The 21337-nt window shown below is 35.2% G+C and overlaps 1 protein-coding gene across 3 annotated transcripts in view; it reads right to left on the bottom strand.

Annotated features, from left to right (window-relative positions):
• Positions 1-21337, bottom strand: part of Ncapg (non-SMC condensin I complex subunit G) — a 33914-nt gene that overhangs the window by 5408 nt on the left and 7169 nt on the right. For all 3 annotated transcript variants that reach the window (XM_059275851.1, XM_059275849.1, XM_059275850.1), the window contains exons 8-19: positions 20198-20338; positions 18279-18402; positions 15946-16029; positions 15505-15684; positions 10221-10331; positions 8813-8932; positions 5548-5772; positions 3987-4168; positions 3204-3378; positions 1131-1292; positions 783-918; positions 381-455 (exon numbers count right to left, since the gene is read on the bottom strand). In XM_059275851.1, coding sequence (XP_059131834.1) covers positions 381-455; positions 783-918; positions 1131-1292; positions 3204-3378; positions 3987-4168; positions 5548-5772; positions 8813-8932; positions 10221-10331; positions 15505-15684; positions 15946-16029; positions 18279-18402; positions 20198-20338 — 1715 coding nt within the window. The remainder of the gene's footprint in view (positions 1-380; positions 456-782; positions 919-1130; positions 1293-3203; positions 3379-3986; positions 4169-5547; positions 5773-8812; positions 8933-10220; positions 10332-15504; positions 15685-15945; positions 16030-18278; positions 18403-20197; positions 20339-21337) is intronic.

Below are 21337 nucleotides of genomic sequence, written 5' to 3'. Positions count from 1 at the left end.
AGCTTTGCGCCTTTCCTGGAACTCATTTGGTAGCCCAGGCTGGCCTTGAACTCACAGAGATCCGCCTGGCTCTGCCTCCCGAGTGCTGGGATTAAAGGCGTGCGCCACCACCGCCCAGCAACTTAACCTATTCTTAATTTACCTACAAAGAGCCCTTAATTATATAATCTTCTGTATATTTTTCATTCAAAAGCATCTGGAGCAATAATAATCTTACAATCTTCAGAAAAATCAAGAATTCCCATCAACTGAAGGAAGTAAAGAAAGTTAAGCATCGCAAAGACATTCAACACTTTATTCCTAAGAAAGTAAAGCCTTCGAAGTTAGTATTTTAACTTGAAAACAGTTGTATTGTAAGATGTAGTCAATCCACACATTACCTCTGTTAGTCTTTCGTTGTGTGGATTTGGATGCTTGAGTTCCTTTCACATCCCTCCGAGGAGTCATATATTCTTCTATACATGGAATCATACAAAAATAAAAACAAAGGCAGTCTGGTTTTTTTAAGTCATCTTTTTATCTCACATAAAACAAACAGAAAATAGTCCTATTAGCAGCTCCTGATGATTACAATAAATCACCATTCCAAAAGTGTGAACACTACAAAATGAAGTTCCTGGTGAGATGGTTAGTAAGGAAATGTACTCAAATACACTGAAAAGTGGAATAAACACATGTATAACAGCTTTTCCCAAGAGATGAAAAGAAAAAGATTTTTGTTCATTTCTGAAATTCAATCAAAACAGAATAAAAATCTCAGTAAAAATGAAAAATATAATTACCGTCTTCATTCTGAAGAACATTTGTAGTCGCATTGACATCCTGTGCTATTACAGTTTTGTCAAATTCTTTACTTCCTTTTCCTAACTGAATCTTGATTTTCTCCAAAGCTCTCAGACATGTCCTATCTGTTACTTGCTGGGGAGAGATATAAAATAAATTAATCTGTCAAAAGTTATATGCCAATATCAGTATCAAGTTGTTTGAAAACATTCTTAAATTATATGAAATTCATGAAGGAAACAATTATTTCAAATGAACAGGCAGAATATATAATAACAGGTATTACTTAATACATCCATCTAAATATATGAACATGAACTACTCAAGAATATTCAAAACTGCTTTACCTCCAGAATCTCATCCAATAGAAGCAAGAGATCTTTTGTAACACTGCTACTGAGTTCTAGAGAACTCAAAGCTTTTGTATAAACACGATTTTCTGGTGTGCGTGGACTTGTTAAAATCTCATTACAAATTTTTATAGCCAAGTTGTCATGTACTGTTAAGGCCTAAAAAATTAAAAATAAAAAGCTCTATAAAATGAAAATGCCTTCATCACAATACAGTTCTATATATCAAACAAAATATTTCTAGCTATCGTGCAAAAGTCTCATTCACAAAATGTCTAAACCTAAATTTACATCTCCCTGCCTCCAAAAGAAGCTCCTTTTATTAGACATAGTGGGTACTACGGTACAAAGAAGAGGTCTACCCGCTTTAGGATTGAAGTATCAGCCAGTTGTTGAAATGATCCAGGCTGATGAACGTGGGCCTTTCCCAAACTCACACCACTGCCCATAAAGGTCAGTCCACACCCAATGACTAAACAATGCACAGGTACCACAGTGGAGCTCATTTCAATTCTGAGCAACTCAAAAGAATATCTCAGTTCTAGAACTCCTGTACAATCAACTGAAACTATTTAGACGCGAATTCAATCTTACCTATACCCCAGAATATGTTGCTCACTTTTCTAAGAATTCTATGAAGTATACTGTTACTCACACTTAAGACTATAGACTTTTCAGCCGGGCGGTGGTGGCGCACGCCTTTAATCCCAGCACTCGGGAGGCAGAGCCAGGCGGATCTCTGTGAGTTCGAGGCCAGCCTGGTCTCCAAAGCGAGTTCCAGGAAAGGCACAAAGCTACACAGGGAAACCCTGTCTCGAAAAACAAAAAAAAAAAAAAAAAAAAAAAAAGACTATAGACTTTTCTTAGATTTAGCCATCTCTTTTGCCTCTCAAGCTTTCTCCAAATTTTCTCACCAAGTCACCTCATATAACCATCAGTGACCATTAAATGAGTATTCTTGGTAAGTAGGTCTCATCCTATATTAACCCTTTAATACTAAGTCCTCTATATACATTGCACATAGGGCTAACTCCAACCTTTGCATAATCACCTACATTTACTGTCTTTATATATATATATATATATATATATATATATATATATATATATATCTTTCATTTCTACTCAATCCACTTCTCAAATCCCAACCAGGCCCAAGGCAGCCAGGTCCGATGGCACATGCCTGTAATCCTGGCTACTTGGGAATCTGAGGCAGTAGAACTACAAATTCAAGGCCTGCCTGAGCACCTTAATAATGCCCTGTCTCAAAATAATAAATAAAAAGAGGGCTGGGGATATAATTCAGCAGTAAAACAGTTGTGTAGCACCAACAAAACCTTAGTTGTAATTCCCAACAATGCAAATAAAGTAAAACTAATGATATGCTAATTGTTCCTATAAGAAATCTTATATTTTTCTAAATTCCAAAAGCACTTGATAGCTAATAACTGTTCCTTAACATATTTTGCTTAATATCCTTTGTAATATAATCTTCTCAATAATATATAATGTTGTGAGAGTAGTCACTAAATAACAAAAAAAATATACAAATAGAACAAAACTGTCAACTTCCAGTTGGCATCTGAAATCATTAAGACATCAAATTTCTAAAGTATTCAAGAATGTCATTAAAGGATTTTAAAACCCAGTTTAATTATAATTAAATTATAGATGAGCTTGCAGTTGACTTATATGCTCTACTTAAGAGCCAAAATAAGCTTTAGATAAACTCTTGCCTTTAAATTGTCCTCATTACATTTGCAGATGTAATGAGTCTCAGATAACAGAGGTCTTTACTTCAATGATTACCCTGTGAAGTAAGGAGAAAGGTATTGGAAATGATGAAGGGCAAAACATTTGCAATGATCATTTCTATTTCCATGATTTCTCCACATTTCCCCAAAGATCTTGTTCCCCTCTTGGAACTACTTTATAAACCAGAAAAACAAAAACCTCGAAATATAAATGTAATTCATCACATTTCAAAGAACCCAGCAAAAGGAATTCTTTAATCAAACAACAATGATATTCATTCAGTTGTATTTGCCACGCACAGGCTAACATACACACCTGATAATCTTGGGAATTCTTTCCCTGAGGATTTAATCCACTTGGTCTTGTCAGATCAACAAGCAACTCAGCAACATTTATGACATCTACTTCAGCTAAAGGAGATGAGGCCGGAGCATTGGCCAGTGTTTGCAGAGTTGGAATAAAGGCTTCTTCAAAGCATTCCTGATTAGTCCTATTGAAACGAATTCCAGCTTTCAGTACAAGGCCAATGACATCTGCCCTGCTGAAGACTTCAGATCCCATTAACCTTTTTGGCCCTCCCTAACTTCAAGCTTCTGAATAAAGTGATCTGACCAAAAGGAGAAACTAAAAACTCCATTTACAAGTATGCTGGCAAAACATTATTTGAGCCGGGCAGTGGTGGTGCATGCCTTTAATCCCAGCACTCGGGAGGCAGAGACAGGCGGATCTCTGTGAGTTCGAGGCCAGCCTGGGCTACCAAGTGAGTTCCAGGAGAGGCACAAAGCTACACAGAGAAACCCTGTCTCGAAAAACAAAAACAAAAACAAAAACAAAAACAAACAAACAAACAAAAAACATTATTTGAGAGAAAAGTTTAATTCTAAAATATGCACAAAACTTATCTATAAGGTATACTTCCATGCAGGAAAAAGATAAAAATCTGGTTATATAAAATTTATGTTACATTCTTACCATTCATCTACTGAAAGAAGGTGTATCAACAACAAAATGACATAGATATAATTCAGGTGTGCATGTGGGGGGAGGGTATCCTAAATCTGACTTCAAATAAGATTTTAGCAATGAATGACTCAATACCTGCTTGCAAAAGCAAACATGGGGAAAAACACGCCTAGACAATGTCGAAGTCGAACATCCTCTTCAGTCACAGGATTATACCATAACAAAATAAGACGAGAAAGAATCCTGCTGCTGACCAGAAGCCCAGAGAACATCAGCTTGGCTAGTCCTTCTGCAGCTCCTGTCCTGAGTTCAGACACCTAGTAGAAATGACACTCAATCAGAAAGTTTTATCTCTAGTTTCTTTTTACAGTCATGTTCGATATTTTAAAATAACTATCCAAAAATCATTAATTTTATTCTGAATTTGATAAAAGTAAAATAAAATTGCAGGTTTGAGGCTAGCTTTTCCTGCAAAGTAAGTTATAAACTAAATATGGCTGTCTCAGAAATCAGAACTAAAATAAAATACTTATAGGATTACAATGAATGGTGCCAAGAGCAAAGATTTGTAGTAATAAATATCTACATTTAAAAAAAAAATCTCAAATCAATAACATAAATTACACCTTACTGAACAGGAAAAGAGCAAATAATCAGATTGTAAAGCAAACAAAACTTAGAATTAGGTAAACAATAGAAAATATGGAGAAAGGAAATCAGACATAATAAGAAAACTATGGATGACTATCACTTATGAAAACATGAAAAATTTTCCATCAAAATAGTAGCAAACCAAATTCATTAACACAGTGAAAGGGCTATGCATCATGAGCAAGCAGAATTTATCACAGAAATGCACAGGTGGTGCATATTAAATCAAGTAATGTTATATACTACTATCAAAGAGAAGAAAATCCCTCATGATCATATTGACTGAAGCAAAAAGAACACTTGACAAAATTAAAAATCTTTTTATTAAAATACAAACACAAAATAGTCATGGATATAAGAATAGAAAGTAATCCTCTCAAAATGACAAAGGGCATTCATAAAAACCTTATAACCAACACCACATTTATTAACAAGATTCACAACTTTCCCCTTAAAACCAAAAATATGACAAAGACATCTGCTTCAGCCACTTAACACTGTACCAGAAAATGAAGCAGAGCAACTGAACAAGAAACAAAAGGCATGACATTAACATTGTACCTATTCAGAAATAACATGGTTCTACAAAGAAAAATCCCAAGAATCCCCTTTCCAAAGTTACTTGTTAATAAGCCAATTCAATTCAGCAAAGTTGTAAAGTTACACACACACACACACACACACACACACACACACACACACCCCTCAGCTGAATTTCTGTTCTAGAGCAGTGAACAAAAGGAAATGAAGAAAAAAACAAAATATATTTAATAAAAAATATTTTTAAAAGAAAAAATGTTTATTTGCAACAGTATCTGTTCTAATTTCATTTCTGTTATTGTGATAAAAATATTGTGACAAAAGAATTTTCAATTCTTTGCACACCAATTTGATAAAACTATAATAGCTGTAAAATTTATATTTTAAATTAATGTATTTTAAAATAAAATTGTCTCAAAGATAAAACTTTGGTACAAAAATTAGAACTAGAACATAAACACAGGCTGCAAATATTTCATAGCTGTAGCGCTGAATGATTTCTTACCTCGCTGTCTAAGAAATCAGAAAGGAGCTTCAGAACGTTCTTAGCTGCAGCAGTCTCTTCAACAGCTTTCGCTTCTTGTTCATCATCACTGTTTATTTCTGCACCTTCACAGTGAACGGCCTGAACTTTCTTAGTTTTAAATGGTTCAGTCCCAAATGTCATCAGCTGGTCAAAGATTGCCTTTAAAGCACTGATTTTTATTGTGACATCATCAATTTGCAAAACCTACAATTAGACATGCACCCAAAAAAATTCAGTAAAACAACTTAATTCTATATCCTCAATAAAAGTACCTTTTCTTAGTTAAATTTCAGTGACAGTGTTAAGTGTAAACAAAACAAATTTTTTCAGAATTATAATTAAAATTTCAATTTTCAAAAAGAAATATGTTTATTTAGCTCATAACATCTAGAGCTTTAGTCCTTAAATCAATCTTTGCAGTGGAAAAACGTTCTGGAGTCAGAGTCTGGCTGGATTGTATTATTTGGTCCTTGTATAAGAAAAAAAGAACTCAACAATGGTAAAATTTTATCATTTTCTAAGATCCAGAAAAACTGTATAGTTACATGTAAACTGTTTTCTCTGCCAATCAAAAAAAAAAAAAATTACATTTTGATGAATTTAAAACTCTGTTACAATGTCAGTACACTTAATAAATTCAGATTTCATTCAGTGAATTCAGCTGCCAACTAGATGCTATAAAGCAGTTTAGGGAGCTAGGAAAATGGCCTAGTAGGTTAAGTGCCTGTCAAATGTAAGCATGAAGACCTCATTTCAGATAACCAGCATCCACACAGGAAGCTAGATGCATAGCATTCTCTAACCCTATCACTGGGGGAACAGAGACAGGTAGATCCCTCGTGCTCATTGGCCAACCAACCTAACCAAATCAAGGAGGTCCTGGTTCAGTGAGAGATCCTTGTCTCAAAGTTAGACAGAAGAGAAACTGAGGAAGATACCTCACATAGATCTCTGCATATGCACACAAACAGTTTAAGTCTATCTTGAGTTAAGCACTACACAGCAAATTCCAAAACCACGAGAGAAAGGGATTCTATTATGAAAGATTAACTAAAATCACTTCTGTGTTGGTCAAATTAGTGTAATTAGAAAAATGACTTATTTTCAAAACTTTGAAGAGAATTTCAAGAACATATCCAGTATATGTTTTGAGAATGAGTCCTATAAATCTGCCAAAACCAAATTCTCTTAACAACATGGTATTGTGATGGCTCTGGGAACTCCAGAAACACTACTACCTCAGCATCCAGTTTCCTTATTGCACTCATGCCCCTAATATGCAGCAATAGCTACCAATATTCAATTCTAAGGAGATTTTTAAGATGAAATAATTCCCCTCTTCTGCTTTTCTAACAAATCTTTATACATTATGTCAATATTTATTATTAGCACTTAACAAGTTTATCTTACTCCAATATAGACATTTCATTACTCATCTAAAAATTTTGCAATGAAAGCCTTGAGAGTACTTATTTTAAAAAAACTTTTATACAGCTAGGCATGGAGGTACACGCCTTTAATCGCAGCAGTATGGGGACAGAGGCAGGCATATGTCTGAGTTCGAGGCCAATCTAGTCTATTAAGTGAGGCCCAGGACAGTCAGGGCTACAAAGAGAAATTGTCTCAAAACATCAAAAATAAATAAATAAGGTAAACACACACACACACACACACACACAGTACCCAACTTTTATAAAGATACAAGACTGTATCTACTCAGTAGTTATCTTCTTTTGATCATGGACTATGCTGTATAAACTAAGAAAAGGCTAAACAATAAATAAAAAATAAAAAATAAATTAAAAGTCACAACTCGGAACAGTATAAAAAATATAGGCCAACTTCAGAAGTTTTCTGCCCTTCAATCTGCTATTATTCACAAATACTTTCACACAAACATGGCCAGATCCAACAATTGTATTAAGTGAGGTAACTTATTAGACTGTTGAATCCCAAGCTAACAATATTTATAGGGACGTATACAAGTGGGGTGGGGTTATGCACAAGAGAGGAAAAAGAAGGGTTCAGAGAATATAGGACACATGTGACATTAAAACAGAAGGGAGGGCCGGGCGGTGGTGGAGCACGCCTTTAATCCCAGCACTCGGGAGGCAGAGCCAGGCAGATCTCTGTGAGTTCGAGGCCAGCCTGGTCTCCAAAGCGAGTTCCAGGAAAGGCGCAAAGCTACACAGAGAAACCCTGTCTTGAAAAACCATTAAAAAAAAAAAAAAAAAAAAAAAAAACAGAAGGGAGGTTCTAAGAGGTAGAAGGGTATGAGGTGGGAGGGTTGGGGTCAAAAAGAATCAAAACAAAACAAATTTTCTTCCCTGAATCACTCATAGTAAAAATCTGTGTTTTCACAGTATAAGTTCTGGGAAGATATGAATATCCTGCAAACTCTTTCTCCTGTTATAGGTCACTTTGCTTAGACATATGTCCTCCTGTTCCTCCAACAGGCAAAAGAAAGGACTACCCCCAAGACCTCTTCTCCTCTATTCTTCTTTTCACTAAGAAACTCAAATGTGTGAGGTGGAGAGGTTGCTCAGCAATTAAGAGCAATTGATGCTCTTGCAAAGGACACAAACTCAGTTCCCAGCACCCATGTGGGGCAGCTCAAAACCAGCTGTAACCCCAGCTGTAACTCTTGGGGATTCAATGCCCTCTTCTGCCTCAAAACATGGCATACACACACACACACACACACACACAGACAGAGAGAAATAAAATCTTTAAAAAAATAAAAATAAGGAACCCAAGTATTTCTAAGGTTTGCTCTTTGAACTTTTCTTTATGATCCTGAATGTCAAACAATGATTAAGGCCACATCAATGAAATAACTCCCTTCCCTCTTCTCATTCCTATTCCTGATGCTGCTATGCTCTATCTCTGCTCAGCTGGCATAACCCATACTGATTTCTCACTGTTTGTTCAAGAATGCAAGCTCCAACAGCACAGACTTAAGTTGGTTCTCTTCATCACTTAGTATTATATTTATCTAAGCTGAGAACACTTACAGCACAAAGTATGTGCACTCATATAAGCTACCTGACTCATCTTAAATTGTTACTTTATTTTTTTTCTAGAAGGACATCTTGATAAGATATTAAGATAAAAACTGAATCCCTAAAGATTATCCATAATCGTCAATAAGCAGCTGAACATATCTAGATTATTAACATATCACCAGCGATACAAAGCATTTCAGGAAATAGACACATGATTTTTGTCATAAAATAAATCCTACCTGTAAGAATAACATAAAGTGTTTACTTGCAAAATCCTGACTCTGTAGTCCACAGCATCCCAAGCACAAAACAGCCAAATTTCTTACTATAGGATGAACACTTATTATTCCAGGAAGAATCTACAATGAAGTAAAAATTGAAATAATTTTGACCAAGGCAAGAAATTTACAATGTCATATTAAAATAACAATCAAAATAATGATTTCCATATGATTTTGTAAGGCTATTTCATTTCCATACTATTCCATGATATTAAAGAAGAAAGTTTTATCAGTTAAAGAAATGGAAAGGGGGTAATTATAATGTTGATTAAGCAGAACATAGCCAGAGCACCTTTCCTGTTTCAATATGTAACATTCCCATAACTGCTAACATTGATTCAAGGATTCCCAATGCTAACAGAATGAGACAAAACTCCTTAATATAATGTGTAGTACTTTCTACATACTCAGTTAAGACACATTGCACAATGTTTTTAGCATGTTCAACTGATTTTGATGCCTCCTATTCAGTACCAACCAACAGAAATAAAGGCCACAAATAAAAACTACATGTCACTTTGGTTATTTTAAAATCTACATTAAATCAAAAAGAAATCAGTAAAGTACAATTTTTATGTTACAGTTTATCTTACACACACAAAATATTGCTACAGAATGTAAATGACAAAAATTATTAGTGAGATAAATTTATGTTCTTCCATCTTTAAAACTGTTATTATAGTATGCATCAATCTAAACTAGTTTTTAATAGTTATAAGGGCTCTGGTTTTAAATGTTCTTCCCTCTCCTTTTCACATATCTTTTAAATATAGCAAGATCATTCTCTTTGAATAGGTCAAACCCTGCAATTAAGTTAACTTATGACCTTATAAATCTTCATAACCAGTGTCAATAGCCTAAGTAACTATTTTTTAATTACATCCCTTTTCCCTCTTCCCTTTGCTCACTTCAACTCCTTCCATGTCCCCTCCCATCCACTGCATGCTCCCCGCCCCTCTCCCCACTGAAATTGATGGCCTCTTGTTTGTTATTATCACACACATATAAGTACATAAATATATATAGTGTCTATTTTTTAACAATGTCCTCACTTAAGCACAAGATCCAGGATGGCAATTTGTATGTTTTGTATATTATGTACACTATATTTCAAGTATTTCTTAAATAATATGCATTCAATGAATATATGCTGAGCAAACCATTTCTATTTTATTTAAAACAGTGACTTTATAAAAATGCATATCTTATTTATTCTACATACTATGAAGTAGTCACTATGCATATACATAGTTCATTATTTGTATTTCTCAGATGTTTTCAATGGTAGTCTTTTAATTATTTTAAGCACTAATGAACATATTATATAAGATAGAGGAGTATAAGGCCTCAGAGGCTAGCTGTGTACCAAAGATTCAATGATCCCATTCATAGTTGCACCAATTCCAGTTGACATGGACATCTGCTTCAATAGTTCATAGCACAAAATAAGACACTTCTGTAATGTTTCATCATCATTCTAAAATAAAAAACAAAATATCCAGCATTAGTAAGAAAATCTTTTGCCTATCTCTTAAACAATTGCTCTCTTGAGACTTTTTCTATGGCATATTGTCACTCTCTGTTCCCCAAGCTATTTTATCCAACCATGCAACTCTATTTTTCATTTATGAGCTAGCCAAGTGCTACTTAACAGTTTCCTCCTAGATTGAAACTTTCCATCCTAAAGGGAAGCTCCTTAAACAGAAGGTAAACAACTCAAAACAAATTCAGGAAATCAGTGAAAGTGACCAGAATCACTAGGCCCCTCCCTGCCAGAGTAAGCAGTAAAAGCTGGAAAGATTTTCAGACAAGCCACCTGCAAAGACTGACACCAGACCAGTTGCCTGGAAGAAGCAGAAATCAGTTGAGCTGCATGTTAAGAGGATTAGAACAACTGAGGCCCCTGGAAAGGACATTCTCTGACCTGATGAGCTACCTGCAGACTGTACAGTGTACTCTGGGTTCCCAGCTTTGTGAGCTGTCACCAACTCTAGAGTGGGCTTTGGTGATGCAGATGTCTATCAGTCATTTCTGCTCCTGTAAGTAACCCCAATAAAACTCACTGGTTCACCAAGTTGACTTTGGTAGTATCTGTACTTTGGTCTATCATGGGACCCCTTATCTAGGTGAGTAGATGTGTGCATTGCGTCTCCCCAGGAAGTTTTGTCACATAATACCCAGTTATTTTCAAAATGTCAACTTCTTATATACAAGTAATATAAGACACTTCTTGCATGTTCCACGGGTTCCTCAAAGTCAACACATCCAAAATGGAACTAACTCATTACTAAGTTCCTAACTCATGCATTCTATATCATGGCCGTCTCTCTCCATTTGTCCAATGCAAAAAATGCCTAAGAAACCCTTGTTTCTCTCTTCTTCCTATTCCTAACCCTAAGTAACTCATATACCTCTTCTATTTGTATTCACCATCATCTCACTCACAGTGCCATCATCTCAAGCTATACTTCTGAAAGTCTGCCAAGAATTACAACTATCTAGGCTTGTATCACTCTCTAATCTATTTTCACACAATACTAACCCTTCTAAGACAGAGTACTCATCCTACTCTTTAAAACATTCCTGTATCCACCATCATCTCTGAGTAAGGTAGATTCTTTAATATTGACTGTCTGAGCCCTTACACTTATCTGTCCCTTAACATTTCCTCTGATTTATCTATTTACCAATGCAATTCTCTCTCCATGTAAACTGAAGTTATAAAACACAACAAGGATCTTTTTTAAACTCTGGGCCATCATACATACCATTACAAGATCTACATTTCCTTAACTACTCATTAAGGAGAGACAACACAAAGTGCATTAAAAGTACACATTTATAGTAACTATTTAGATTTGAAAGACCAGTAGGACCTGGGGGCAATTAGAATAATGAATTCTCATTTGTAAAGTTCTTAAAGGGGTAATCACCTGACCAGCCTACCACAGAAATACTATCCTTTAACTTGTTAGGCTATACTATGTTTGATGGTTAATCTTGTAACAACTTGATTGAGCTGAGAAGCAGCTGGTAAACATTAGTAAAGCATACCACCGGAGGTGACTTTAAGGATATTTCTAAAGACATGGAAAGAACAGAAGACCTACTCTGAATACAAGTGGCACCATCCCACAGACTGGAGGCCTGAACAAAAATCCAAGGCAGGAAAGGAAAAAACAGCTTAGGCCTGCTCCCTGTCAGTCAGGATGGGAGCCACTCTGCTCTACCACACCCTCTCAACCTTAATGTGCAGAAACCTGTGAAACTATGAACCAAAAACCTTCCTTCCCTCCCAACTGTTTTCTTAGCTAGTATCTCCAAACAATGAAAAGTGTAACACGTTAATTTTATTCACATCTCAGGTTAATCTATTTCTTCCACTCAGGAAACCATAGCATTCTACATATACATACTTCTCAATAAAATTTCTATAGTTTCCTGATCACATCATCTATTACATTAGAATTATATGATAATAGGGGCTCCCAAATAGGACAAAAAGACACTCAATGTTGAAAGGAAGTCAAGAGATTATTAACTAGATTATTAATCAGGCAGACCACCTTTATAAATGCTTTCCTTATCTGGGGGTGGAGGGCAGGTGGGGTCAGGACAGAGCTAGCAATCAAACCTGGCCTTGCATGTGCTAGGCAGGCACTCTCATTACTGAGCTACCTCTCCATTCCTTGGATTTTTAAAACAGGGCCTCACGTAGTCCAAGATGGCCTTGACCCAGATCTTGTCCCTCTGACTCAAAGCACTAATATTACAGATACACATCATCACACTTGTCCAAATAGTTAATTAATTTAAAATTTTTTAAATATTTTTTTGTTGTTTCTCAAATTTAATAACTGAGGATAAGCCACAAATTGTAAATAAGCTACTGACTATAAAAATAAATGAGACATTCGCACTAGGACAGTGAGATATTAGGTTAGGATATATTTATGGCTAGAAAGTTTAAGGATTCTAAATCTCTCTTATATATGGTAATCTTTCCTATTCAGCACTGCCTTAAGTACTCCCCATATCAAAAGTGCAATTGTAAGTATGTTCAATACAAAGACAAGATCTTTAAAAATATAAAATACACAAACTGATACATTCCATCATATGCTAAAACAAATTCATGACCACAGACATAATCCTTTTAAGAGATAATTTGTCAAATGACTGTTAAAAAACAGAAAAACTTCAAATATCACTAAATATTAAGCGTTTCATTAAAAATAAGCAAAGCTGTAACTGCAAAGACAGTTTAGTGGTTATAAGTACTTGCTGTTCTTGCAAAGGACCAGATCCTGTTCCTAGCACCCACACAGCAGCTCATAACCATTTGAAACTCCAGGTCCTGGGTATCTGATGCTCTCTTCTGATCTCCAAGAGCACCAGGCACACATATGATACACATATATTCATGCAAGCAAAACACTCATACACATAAATAAATTTTAAAAATAAACCTAAATAAATTTAAAAAAACAAAAGCTATGATATAGAAAGGTAGGATATAGATATGATAGGATAAAAGGGTAGATTACTGAATCTACTTTTAAAGAACAACTTGTTTGAAATGTTTTACATTGCTATGAATTTTAGTTTGTTGATACAAATTTAATTGTTACACTGTATATATATTTCTATCTTGTTTAAGGTATGTTTATGCAACTCATTAAAATTGTAATGTATAATTAAGAAATACAGATTAATAATTAGTCATCTATGATAATCAAACTTATAATCATGTTAGCTAAGTTTTCTGGGTATACATAGATATATTTCAATTAGGTAGGTAATCTTCAAACACTTCAAAGACCTACAGAATATGGCATTTAAAATGTTTTAAGAACTTTGACTTTTCTGAACATTGAGATATGTCTGCTCCTGACAGCACTAATTACTTCAAAGAGGATGATGGGCATCAAAGAAACTCCATATGGAGTCTGCTTTCTTTATGGCAAAAGTTAACCATTTGGGCAAGAAACTGCTCTTGCCTGGACTGCTTGACATTATGTTATGTAAAGTGGACATGCAGGACCCATGGGAAAACGACCACCGAACTTTGCCAAAACAGGGCAAGATGGTCCTTAAGGTTCCTGTTTCACAAAGGAGACTGCCAGACATTCTACAGGACACAGGGAGAAGTGACTAATGAACTTTGTCAATATGCAAGACAATCCTTCAAATTTCCTGCTTCACTAAAAAGTCTGCCAGAGACTCTAGGCCTGTAGGCTGAAGACAGATGCCCCAATGTTACAGAGGAACTTTGGATGACTGCCCCGACAACCAGATGTCTGTCATTTCTAGACTTGAGAGTTGCTTGCAATGCACTTACTGTTTACTTAAGTAATAGTATATCCTTCTGGGGTCTTTGATGGAGTTGAAGACTAGTTATAATTTTCCTTAGTTATGATAAAAGATAAATTAGATCTAAAACTTTAGACTTAACAAATATAGGATAGATGATAGAATATTTTCTTTAAATTTATCAAATACAAATAGACTAGATATTGTAACTGTAATTCTTGCTTGATAACTGTTCTATTATATGTAATTTTACTATGTTAAAGTTAAAACCTTCCTTTTTGATTAGACAGAAAAGGGGAAGTGCTATGGAATGTCTTTCTGTATGCTATGAATATGTGTTACTCCCATTGGCTAATAAAGCTGCACTGGCCTATGGCAGGGCAGGATGGAGCCAGGTGGGAAAATCCAAGAGAGATAATGAGAGGAGAAAGGAGAGTAGGAGACGCCAGCCCACCGCCTAAGGAGCAACATGTCAGTAGACCAATAACACCATGGCCACATGGAGACATATAGATAAATAGAAATGAGTTAAGTTATAAGAACTAGTTAGCAAGAAGCCTGACCCATAGGCCATACAGTGTGTAAATAATACAAGCCTCTGTGTGTTTACTTGGGACCAAGCAGTTGCGGGACATGGGTGGGAGAGATTTGTCCAGACCTCAGGGTCGGGCAAGACTGAAGAAACTTCCAGGTACAAAGCTGCTTGTTTTTTTTCTAACCATGCATATGCACATTTACCAAAGAAGATACCGAATCTCAATTAAAGTATTTCTTTACCAAAGGTGTTTTATCCTAGCAATAAAAAGGTCATGGACCTTTCACAAAGGGAAAAATGGATACAATTCCTTTTTAGACCATTCAGGAAAAATAAATGAATGAATAAAACGTCTAAGTAAATCACAAGACTAATTTCCCCAAAAAGAAAGTGTTCAAATTCTAGGGATAAGCATGACAAGGGAACAAGTCCACGCTATAAAAATTAAAGGTATTTTCCAAAGTCTAAAAATGCCAGGCCTGGTGTGGTGGCATACCACCTTAATCCCAGCACTAGGAGCTGTGTAGGCATAAATAAATAGATCTCTGTTAGTTCAAGGCCAGCTCGGTCTACATAGTGAGTTCCAGGCCAGTCAGGGTTATGTAATGAGACTGTCTCAAACACCACAAGTCTAAAAATATAAAACAGAAGTTTCAAATTAAAGTTTCTTTTTTCATATTAATTTATGGTATTGTCACAACTCCCTCCAAAGTAAATACATTCTGATAGTTTAACGAATTAAAGAAAATAAGGTTTGTTGATAAAATAGTAGATAAAATTTATTATGAAAAATGACATATACCTTTTCTGTGTGGACTTCTTTAATTTCAAGTTGCTCTGTCTCTTTTAACAGGTTTATTCTGGCATCTTCCAATGTTTTTATCTCTTCTTTTAGTTTTGATGCCTGATCAAAATCCTGTATAGCAATGCAATTTTCCAAAGCTTCTTTAGCCTCAATAAGCTTAACTTTTGTTTCAGCCATCTAAAAAAAAGATAAAAATTGATCATCTAAACAAAAATTAACATGAAAATTTGTCACAATTTCTCAGACTCAGGATTGAAGCAGTAAAGCATAAGATTTCATTTTCTTGAAACAGAGATCAGCAAATTTGTTATAATCTGGTAATGATCTGCATACCCTTAGAGTGTAACACTTAATGACTTGACTTGATGAGAATGTTTCTAAGAAGTCCAGCAGGAGGCAGCATCACTAAAGCACATTTTTGATTTAGAAGAGATTTACCTTGAGTTCCTTCTTTCTTGTATCAGATGGATCAACATCAACAGTAACGATGGGTGCACGAATCTCTGAGATAATTTCTGTGACCTAATAAAGTTATAATTCAAAATATAAACTGTAATCCATGTCTTATACCAAAAAAATGATAACAAACTGCTACATCAAATTCCAAACAAATACCACCTTTGAAAGACAGCAAAAGAATTATCTAAAAGTCATACACACTTGTTTATTACACAATCTTAAGTAAAGACTATGTTGGTTCATTTTTATTGTCCATTTGATTGGACTTGGTATCACCTGAAAGTCATCTGAGGGTGTTTTCAGATACTCCCCAACAAGGGTGAATCTTTTCAATGGACAGCCCAGTAAAAGATCTAGTGAAAAAGTAATACTACCTGCCTGGAACAATTAATTTTAAAATGACTGTGCTTGAAAAGAGATAGCTTGTAAAGGTTGATCTACATTGCCAACCTAGCTGGATTTGGAATCATTTAGAAGACACACTTTTGGACATACCAGTAAGGATATTTTTGAAGAGGTTTAACTGAGGGAAAAGACATGACCTAAATTTGGGCATTACCTTCCCACAGGTTGGGGTGCCTGTGAGTAAGAAGGGAAAAAGGAATAACAATCTCACTGAGCACCAGATTCACCTCTCTTTCTGTGAACAAAATGTGACTGACCAATCGCCTCACGTTCCTGTCTTACATAGCTAGAACTTTTCTCAACACCATGCCAGCCCAATCATGACAGACTGTACCCTCAAGGCAAACTCTCCCTCCCTTTCTTTCCTTTCCCTTCCCTACTTCCTCCCAAGTTGCTTCTTGTCAGTTGTATTGGTTACTTTTCTTACTGCTATGACAAAAACAACTTAAAGAAGGAACCATTCATTTTGGCTCAGTTTGAAACTAACAGTCTACCACAGAGGGGAGGGAACGGGCAAAGGAGCATGAAGTAGTTAGCCACACTGCACTATAGTCAAAAAACAAAGAAAAGGGAAGGCTAGTACTCAGTTTACACTGTCAGCTTAGAACCTAAGCACCTAAACTGGTGCCACTCACACCTCACCCAATCTAGAAACTGTCTCGCAAACATACCCAGAGGTTTATCTTCTAGTTTATTCTAAATCTTGTCACGTTGACATTAATAACCATTACAAGAGGCATTTGGTCACAGCAACAAGACAGCAACTAATACAAAGACCAAACAATAAGACTAAATAAGAACCAGGCGGTGGTGGCGCACGCCTTTAATCCCAGCACTTGAGAGGCAGAAGGATCTCTCTGAGTTCCAAGCCAGCCAGGTCTACAAAGTTAGTGCCAGGACAGCCAAGGCTACACAAAAAAAAAAATAAAAAAAAAAAAATAAAGGTCTCAAACAAAACAAAATAAAAACAATGAACAAACAAAAAGACTGAATAGTCTAGTCAGATGTATTATTTGACTAAAAAGTAACAATTTTTTATGCCATTATGGATACTAAAGACAAATTATCCCTAATGCAATATTTAAAAAGTAGAAAAAAATGAATTATTGTACCCTAAGATTACTCTCTATAATCTAAAATTTTATGCCTAAAATTCTTAACTCCTTCCTCAGTTCTGTACAAATTAAAAAAAAAAAAACAAACTATTTTCTTCCTTTGGTACACAATATATAAGTAATAAGCAATGATAATGATTTTTCCTTTCAGAGCCTCTTGGAATTTGCCAGTTCAGAAAAAGAGTGCTCTGAATAAGCAAATCCTAGAATACCACTAATTAGGAATGGTATAGAAAGGATGAATATGTAAGGAGAGGTTTAGACAAACTAATTTTGAACCACCTAGCAAGCAAACTGCTTGGTTTTATTAATCAATACAAATCTATTTCTTTTTGCTATCCCCCCCAAAGGGTTAGACCTCATTTCTGGAACTATTGTAGCACATTCAATTCACTTTTGTATCTATCAAGCATTTCATGAGCATTAGTAAAAGGTTATATTAGTGTTTTGCATTTGAGTAAAATAGGCTAAAAACTTGCCCAAAGCCACAACTGAGGAATCCATAACTCAAGTCTTCCTTCTACACACTAGTTCCCAATAATTACAAAGAAAACCTCATCACACTTGTCCCCTCCTCCCATACCTGCTGCACTGACTCAACAAAGTAATAGGCATGCTAAGACAGGAAAGTGTTTTAAACTGTGTGTGTGAGAAAAATGTACTCCTTTTTTCCTTTTTGCAACATATTGGACAACACTAATACAGTCAAAGACAAGGATGCTAAAGAGAAATCTGACTCTTGAATGTCACTGATCAAAGTGTCCTAACTATATCAAAAATAAAAGCACTTACAATCTGTATCCTTTTATTATCATCTAAGATGATGTGGAGGAGTATCTCAACAATAACAGAAATTAAGGATACTGGAGTTGTAGGGAGAATAAGAGTCTCCTGCAAAATAGCCAGCAGTCGTTTCCTGTAATCAAAAAGATCTTTTTTAATTTGACTACCACTATGACAAAATACATTTTATACATATTTTTTTAAGCATTTTTCTTCTTTATTTTCTGTGTGGGTATGTGAGAGGGCACACTCATGCCTGGAACTAAATGTGGAGATCAAAGAAGAAATTGTCAGAGTTAGTTTTCCCCTTCTACCCTGAGGGTTCCAAGGATCAAATGAAAGGCACTGGGTTTGACAGCAAGCATCTTTAACCCCTGAGCCATCTTGCCAACTGAAAATACATTTTTTCTAACATTTCCCTTTACATTTATTTTAGTTTTTACTTCTGTTTATAACTATAGGTACAAAACTCCATACATACAGACTTTAGGTTAAAAGACAAAAAAAAAAAAAACAAAAAAACCTCACATTCTGCAAAAACTATTAAAAATACACATATAAATTATATTTTTATACCCTGATCTTAAATTAACAAAAAACGGGGAAAAAAGAGGTTAATCAAACCATCTAGATAGTACTACTTGCTTTCTTTGCAATGAATATTTTAAACCAAAAAAAAAAATAAACGAAATTACTTATTCTGAGATAATTATACTAGGATTATATACATAGATACCATAGAAACATGGATACATAAGCAATCATGTGCCACATAATGATGTTTCAGTAAACATTAGACTACATATCTGATGGATGTCCCAGAAAATCATAATGGAGCTAGAAAATATCTAATGCCTAATGATATAGTAGCCCTAGTAATGTGGTATGTCAATGCACTTCTCTGGTGATGCTGGTGTAAACAAACATACACTGCCATACATATAAGAGTATAGTACATGTGATTACATACCACACATCATACTAAATGTTAAATGATTGTTACTGGTTTATTTAATTATCATAATGTATTTTTAATCATTATTGTAGAGTATACTCAGCATATTACTTACTATGAAAGTTGTATTTGCAATAGCCTCATGCATATTTTGTCATCTTCTAATTATACCAAAATACCACAATGAACAATTAACCTGTAACACCTAAATTTATACATTATGCTTGCACACCAACAAAATCACCTAATAACACATTTCTCAGAAATATACCCTAACATTAATGAACTATATATGTGTAAATATGTTTCCATATAAGGAAAGAGGAAAGAAAAATTTTTATAGCACTTCTAGGGCAGACACATCTAGTCATTGTACCAAAACTGTATTTAAATATAGGGACTTAGCCAGAGGGTAAGGAAGGAGTGATAATGCTGCCCTCTAGACGAGTCTTGGCTGTTACACTCATGGACTCATGGGAACTATGGTTACCTGCACAAGACCTGCCAGTCAACATTGCAGTATGGAGGGATAGGGGCTCCTGAGGTCCCCCAGCTGAGAAGCTACTGGCAGTTGACAACTACTAGGGGAGGGAGAATCATTTTTATTCTGGGGCGCAGCTGGTGGTATGCTGCCCATGATCTGAAGGATGGCCACATAACCATGCACATGCACACAACACTAACTGGACTCAGTATGTTAAAAAGAAAGGGGCGGGGGAGGGCCAAGGCTCAAGGGAGAAGAAGGAACATGGTGAGGATCAAAAGGAGTAGGAAGAGTCTCGAAGTGGATATGCTCAAGATACATTGTATCTTGATTTTTTAAAAACCCTGATTAATCAGAGGCTATATCATCTTCATCATTTATAGTTATACTAAAATTAAAATCAGAATTATCTTTTAAATTAAACCAAGGTAGGTTACTAAATAAATGAAATTAAAAGAAATTAGATCAAATGTTAACATTTAGACATACCTTCCTCCTTCTTCACTGGTATCCAAAGATTTTATAATTAGAATCAATTGCTGACCTATAAATTCTCTTGTCATCAAATTTCCAATATAGGTAAAATCACCTCTCTGTTCTTCATTAACTAGTGGGAAGCTCTGGATGTAACTAAAACAAGTAGAATTAATGAAGTAGATGTAACTCAGTGGAAGAGCACTTACATAGCACACAAGGCACTACAAAATAGTGTAATGTCACATACCAACAAATAATGATTTTACATACAAGTTAAAAAAAAAACAGAAAACAGTACATATCATATGCTATATTTTCAAAAAGAAACTTACATGTGCATTTAAAACATGTAGAGAGATTTGAAAATGCACACCCTAATTATTTAATTGTTAACTTAACAATGATCAATGGGAATGAGGAAGCAAAGAATAAATTTACCTCTACATTTGAATTCTGGCAGTATTTTTTATATTATTTTACAGTGAAATAGAAATTATATTGTCTTAGTTGGGTTTCTGTTATGATAAAACACCATGACCAAAAGCAACTTGGGGAGGAAATGGTTTATTTCCTATTTCACATTACAGTCCATCACTGAAAGAAGTCATGTCAAGGACTGAAACAAGGCAGGAACCTAGAAGCAGGAACTGACGTAGAGGCCATTGAGGAACACTGCTTACTTGCTTGTTCCCCATGGCTTGCTCAGCCTGCTTTCTTATAGAGCCCAGGATCACCAGCCCAGGGATGGCACCACCCACAGAGAGCTAGGCCCATCCAAATCCATCATCAACCAAAAAATGTACCACCGGTTTGCCCGCAGGCCAATCGAGTGAGAGCATCAATTGAGATTCCCTCTTCCCAAATGACTCTAACTGGGGTCAAGTTGACATAACATTAGCCAGGACATACATTAAGACAGATAATTTAGGAAAATAAAACTTTAAAGTTATATAAGTTTTTTTTATTTTTAGTATGTTATTAATCAAAAAAGACTAAAACTGGCCATATATCTCTACCCTACAATTCTGAAACTAGTCTATGCCCCAAATCTAATTATCATGATATCTGTTTTTATACAGCTTTTAAAGAATAATCTAAATTTTTTATCATATATAAATATTAGATAAAATTCAAGAAAAAGTCAGTAAAGTT

Source organism: Peromyscus eremicus, chromosome 10 (genome assembly GCF_949786415.1).
Source record: "Peromyscus eremicus chromosome 10, PerEre_H2_v1, whole genome shotgun sequence".
Classification (NCBI taxonomy): domain Eukaryota; kingdom Metazoa; phylum Chordata; class Mammalia; order Rodentia; family Cricetidae; genus Peromyscus; species Peromyscus eremicus.
Note: the sequence above shows the minus strand (reverse complement) of the source record. Positions and strands in the feature narration are given on the sequence as shown.